At 42.0% G+C, this 6,000-nt stretch overlaps 1 protein-coding gene across 4 annotated transcripts in view; it reads right to left on the reverse strand.

Annotated features, from left to right (window-relative positions):
• Window positions 1-6,000, reverse strand: part of LOC112233333 (collagen alpha-1(XIV) chain-like) — a 99,682-nt gene extending 93,682 nt beyond the window's left edge. For all 4 annotated transcript variants that reach the window (XM_042310026.1, XM_042310024.1, XM_042310023.1 and 1 more), the window contains exons 1-2: window positions 5,883-6,000; window positions 3,036-3,161 (exon numbers count right to left, since the gene is read on the reverse strand). In XM_042310026.1, coding sequence (XP_042165960.1) covers window positions 3,036-3,126 — 91 coding nt within the window. In that variant the 5' untranslated portion in view covers window positions 3,127-3,161; window positions 5,883-6,000. The remainder of the gene's footprint in view (window positions 1-3,035; window positions 3,162-5,882) is intronic.

Consider the following 6,000-nt stretch of genomic DNA (forward strand, 5'->3'; position numbering starts at 1 on the left):
CTGGAATAGCATTTATTCCTGTCTTCAAGAAGATATCTATCTGCAAGTAGAGCGATATACCACTTTCACCACTTCCTCTTGGGTCAACATCCCATCAGCTCTGCACATCAGGCAGTAATAGGCATTACCAAATCCCAAAGAAAAACAAACAAACCACCCAAAAAAAACATTCCCCATCCGATTTGGTAACAACAGAAAAGACTGCAAACAATCACACAAACTTGTCTTGTTTGTGTCCTCATTAAGAGCAGGCAAGATATATTTTGCCAATGTATCCTTTAAATACCTTCAGACATTAATGTAGGTATGGAAACAATACAATCAAGCACATAGAAAGGGGTAACTCATCAGAAGGTAAAGAGCCCGAAGATGGTGCATGGTGCAAACAGGCAAATGATAATACTGTACCGAGCTCACCAACCTGAAAATGGGGGGTGGGTATTCAGCAGGGCTTAACTCTCTCTGAAAAAAAGATACCTCTTCTCTGAAGAATGTCACTTCCCCGGGTGAGAGAATTAGAAATTGTGTTGTTTGTGTGTGTGTGTGTTTTTTTAAACCTTCAGAGACTTGTTGCATTCATTTGCACATTTCCAAAACAAACTAGTAGTACAACATCTCCAAGACAAAAGACTTGCCTGTGTGAAGATAGGGTTAAGTTCTTATATATATTTTTCATAGCTGTCTTTTGCAAACAGCCAGAAGGCTGGTGAGTGTTTATGAGGCCTCAAGCACCCATGGGAAGTTTGGAACAAGTCAGACATGGAAAGTGTAATGCATTTTAAATAATCTGTGAAAATGTGTTACTCCAGTGCCAGCCTCTCTACACTGGCTTCCTGTTAATGCTAGGGCTGATTTTAAGGTTTTACTGCTAACCCACAAAGCATTACATGGGCTTGCTCCTACCTATCTTTCCGATTTGGTCCTGCCGTACATACCTACACGTACTCTACGGTCACAAGACACAGGCCTCCTTATTGACCCTAGAATTTCTAAGCAAACAGCTGGAGGCAGGGCTTTCTACTATAGAGCTCAATGTTTATAGAATGGTCTGCCTATCCATGTGAGAGACGCACACCTGGTCTCGACCTTTAAGTCTTTATTGAAGACTCATCTCTTCAGTAGGTCCTATGATTGAGTGTAGTCTGGCCCAAGGGTGTGAAGGTAAATGGAAAGGCACTGGAGAGACGAACAGCCCTTGCAGTCTCTGCCTGACCGGTTCCCCTCTCTCCACTGGGATTCTCTGCCTCTAACCCTACTACGGGGGCTGAGTCAGTGGCTTACTGGTGCTCTTCCGTGCCGTCCCTAGGAGGGGTGTGTCACTTGAGTGGGTTGAGTCACTGACGTGATCTTCCTGTCCGGGTTGCCGCCCCCCCTCGGGTTCGTGCCATGGGGGAGATCTTAGTGGGCTATACTCTGCCTTGTCTCTGCGTAGTAAGTTGGTGGTTTGAAGATATCCCTCTAGTGGTGTGGGGGCTGTGCTTTGGCAAAGTGGGTCGGGTTATATCCTGCCTGGTTGGCCCTGTCCGGGGGTATCGTCGGACGGGGCCACAGTGTCTCCCGACCCCTCCTGTCTCAGCCTCCAGTAATTATGCTGCAATAGTTTGTGTCGGGGGGCTAGGGTCAGTCTGTTATATCTGGAGTATTTCTCCTGTCTTATCCAGTGTCTTGTGTGAATTTAAGTTTGCTCTCTCTAATTCTCTCCTCTCTCTTCTCATGCAGGACCTGGGCCCTAGGACCATGACTCAGGACTACCTGGCCTGATGACTCCTTGCTGTCCCCAGTCCACCTGGTCGTGCTGCTGCTCCAGTTTCAGCTGTTCTGCCTGCAGCTATGGAACCCTGACCTGTTCACCAGACGGGCTACCTTGTCCCGGACCTGCTGTTTTCGACTCTCTCTCTCTCTCTACCGCACCTGCTGTCTCGAACTCTGAATGATCGACTATGAAAAGCCATCTGACATTTACTCCTGAGGTGCTGACCTGTTGCACCCTCTACAACCACTGTGCTTATTATTATTTGAACCTGCTGGTCATCTATGAACATTTGAACATCTTGGCCATGTACTGTTATAATCTCCACCTGGCACAACCAGAAGAGGACTGACCACCCCTCAGGGCCTGGTTCCTCTCTAGATTTTTTCCTAGGTTCCAGCTTTTCTAGGGAGTTTTTCCTAGCCACCGTGCTTTTACATCTGCATTGAATTCTGTTTGAGGTTTTAGGCTGGGTTTCTGTATAGCAGTTTGTGACATCGGCTGATGTAAAAAGGGCTTTATAAATACATTTGATTGATTGATTAGAAGGAGGGTCATATTGGGTGATTGGCATATGGCCACATGCCGTTGGGTGACAGTGGCCTGTGTTACCAGACCTCCTTCCCTTGTTGATCGCCGTAAGGTCTGGATGCTTTCAGTTAAACCTCTCCGGTGTACTGTACTTTGAAGGAAACTTCTATGGAAGCCAACTGACAGGCCACCCAGACCTGTAAAAGGGACAGGTTGTTTATCTTAAACCAGAGGGCAGCTCTTCAGAACAGAAGGCTTCTGCCGACAACTAATGGATGCTGTCCAAGGTGTAATGCTACAATACAACTCAAAGCGGCACTATACTGTAGCCCAGGTTAGCATAGCGCAGAGTCCACTCTTAGCACAGGAATGCTGTGGTTTGTTTCACTTGAGGACGGCAACGGTTTCAAGACAAGCCCAGATAAACAAACTAAAGCTGTTTGAGGATGCAGTTCTTGTTCTTCTTCGCATCAACAAGGTTAAGGTCAAAGGCAGATATATACAGTAAGGGTAGGTAGTTCATGTCAAAGCACATTCTGAAAGCACTTGAGTCGACTGCAAATGGAATGTTAATGATGTGATATTATACACAAAAATGTGCCAATATACCAGAAGATAGTGACTTTTCCCTTTGAAGTAAAATAATCACAAAGTGACAGCAACACAAAGACAAATGCTTTGACAAAAGCTGCACATCAAAAAGACACACACCAGATGACAGAGGATAAGGAGCAGCCTATACAATTGTGTTTACCTTGACCCTGAGCTTGCACAGGTAAGAGAGAGATAAGAACCAGACAGAGTAGAGGACTCCATACCCACATCTTCAGTCCTATAGCTTGCATCCTTCACACTGGTAAAGGAGAGGTGCTCAGAAAACCTGAGGAGACATTAAAGGGAATGACAATGCTTGATGTTATAGAAAAAAATTACTTCCATTATTAAAGGGATAATTTGGGGTTTTCACAATTATCTATACCTTCCAAGAGTCAGATGAACTTGTGGATACCATTTTTATGTGTCTGCGTCCAGTACGAAGTAAGTTAGAGGTAGTTTCGCGAGCCAATGCTAAATAGCGTTAGCGCAATAACTGGAAGTCTAGAACTGGAACAGCTTGACTGAAAATCTCAAACTATCCCTTTAATGCATTTTCAAAATAAGGGATGGAATTAGAAAAGTTCTTATGGATGTAACAATTCCCAGATATGCATAGGTCCCCGATTAAGTGCGTAGGTTTGTGGACCCCAAACAGGTCCAAATGTAACAACATTACAAATCGCCTGTTCACAATTTTTTTTTCTCATATTACATTCTTTCTACCTTCCAAAAACCTAATATTTTGTGACAACTGATGCGTCCTCTCCTTCACTGTTGAACTAGATGTAACTGTGTTGACAGTCATTGATCTAAATGTCATTTTGCATGCCGAACAACCCCAGGCAATATCAGTAGTCTAGTCGAACAGCACATTGTGCCCAGATTCGCATGCTGACCAATGCGAGGTATGCGGCATGTTCCTGATCTTGCACATCTGCGTGGCACCTTCAGAATTCAAACATTAAAATGGCTTGCGTGTGTGATATTAGGCATTATTAGTTGAGTGACAACCTATGTAATTTGCTAGGTTATTGTTATCTATGTGCTTTTGAAAATGGTGTTTTACCGGTATAAAATTAGGCTACCTGAGACACAACCCAGTGTTGTTTCCTCATAATTTCAACCCAAAAAAAGCAATGTGATGACGTTGAATCAACATGGAAAACTTTTTGGATTTGCTAAAAGTCATTAACGTAAGGGCATTTTTTTTTTTTTTTTAACCCATCTTTTAAACGTAATCCAATGATGTTGAATTCACGGTAGTTAAAAACTCAACCAAATGTAAATCAAAACTAGACGTTGAACTGAGGTCTGTACCCAGTGGAAACTCTCATCTGGCTATACCTGCTGAACAGGGCTTACTACAATAGATTTTATTTGTATTGTTCAGGTTCACCATCAGCAATAGTTTTGGTAGTTTTACTTTAAACAATCAGTGTATATAATTATTTGTAGATACACAAGGTAAAGTTGATCATTTCATAATGAGGACAGTAATCACACGAGGCACACTGCATGGCCAAAGCAAGAGGTGAAGAGAAGATCCCTCAGTAAAAACTTCCAAATGGTCAAAACAATTCCATTTTGAGATGGGGTGGAATCCAAAGTTGTGCAATATATTGGCTATGTCATAACTAATTTGTAAACAACTAATATTGATACATTAGTAGCTCAAACACATAATATGCAAAAATGACAAGTTAATTAGTGGGTGACAATTTCAGAACCAAAGTGGGGGGGTGGACAAAAAACCTAGGCTACATTGCCCCCCAATCTGATAGTGGTATTGGGATGGTAGATGCCTTGTCTCCCTTATGGCTCAGCTAAGGTGCCCAGATAGTACATACACCATATACATACATACTTTACACACACACACCACACACCACTCACACACACACAAATCCAGCTCAGAGAGGCCCATTTCATGAGCTCCATCAGCAGCAGATTTGAATTTAGAATAGAAAATGTACGTGTTTACGCAACAAATGTTAGTGCATCGTATCGTATTACATCAAACCAAATCGCTTCGACTCGTTCTCTAATCAAACCAATTCGCATGGAATCATTTCAAACTAAAACGTATTGTTCCTGTATCGTATTGGAGCTCATGTATCTAGCACGGGAGGAGGTTGGTGGCACTTTTGGGGGGGAGGTCGAGCTCGTGGTAATGGCTGGAGCGGAGTTGGTGGAATGGTATCAAATACATCAAACACATGGATGAATCATCTTGAAAGGGAAAGATGCACATCCATATAAGTTATAGAGCAATACAATAAATATAATTAATAAACTTCAAAGAATGTAGATACAAAAGTGAATTCCTATTTAAATTTCAAATAACTTTGGAAACAACGAACTCATCAAAGCATTTAAACTTTGACATAACCATACTGAAACCCATAAACCATTCAAAGGATCTTTGAAACGTGGCATGATCCTGCAGAGTACCGTGGCAGGAATAAAATACATGCAATTATGCAAAATTATTTAGTATATATTTTTTTTAATGAGGGTGTAAAAAAAAAAGATGATGTCACACCTTTACCTTTATCTCAAACTTATGCAAACATTTCAACAGGAATACTTCATCATTAGGCCAGCTGACATGTCAAAGCAGCACTTCAATTCGCCATGCCTAATCATTCTCCTCCGCTAATAAATAGCATTCTAATCGTTGCATTTTGAGAAATTGCAGGAGTAACCTACAGGCAAAGCCCAGTAGTAGTCAACTATCCTCGATGATGGTTCGTGTAGGCCTACAGATTTAGGAAAACATTGAAAACGACTGTACGTTATATTTTAATTATAAATGAGATAAACAAACAGTATCGACGAAATACAACAGATAAAGTAAATTGACAAAAAACAAATTTGCATAAATTGTCAAACGCGCCCCCACGACCACCACTGACAGGTGACGTTCCACTTCCTACCACTTCTACTTTGAATGTGTAGACATAAAACACTGACTTTATCCCAAACTGAAGAAAATATATCATACCTTTTTCAAAACATTTGTAGTATTGCTCCAAATGGACCCTTCATGCGTGTCTTCCTTCGCCGGCTGTTGGCAAACTATCTTCAGCTCGTGCTTCTTCAGTGTCAGATTTGCGAAAGTG

Source organism: Oncorhynchus tshawytscha, linkage group LG31 (assembly GCF_018296145.1).
Source record: "Oncorhynchus tshawytscha isolate Ot180627B linkage group LG31, Otsh_v2.0, whole genome shotgun sequence".
In the NCBI taxonomy this organism is placed as follows: domain Eukaryota; kingdom Metazoa; phylum Chordata; class Actinopteri; order Salmoniformes; family Salmonidae; genus Oncorhynchus; species Oncorhynchus tshawytscha.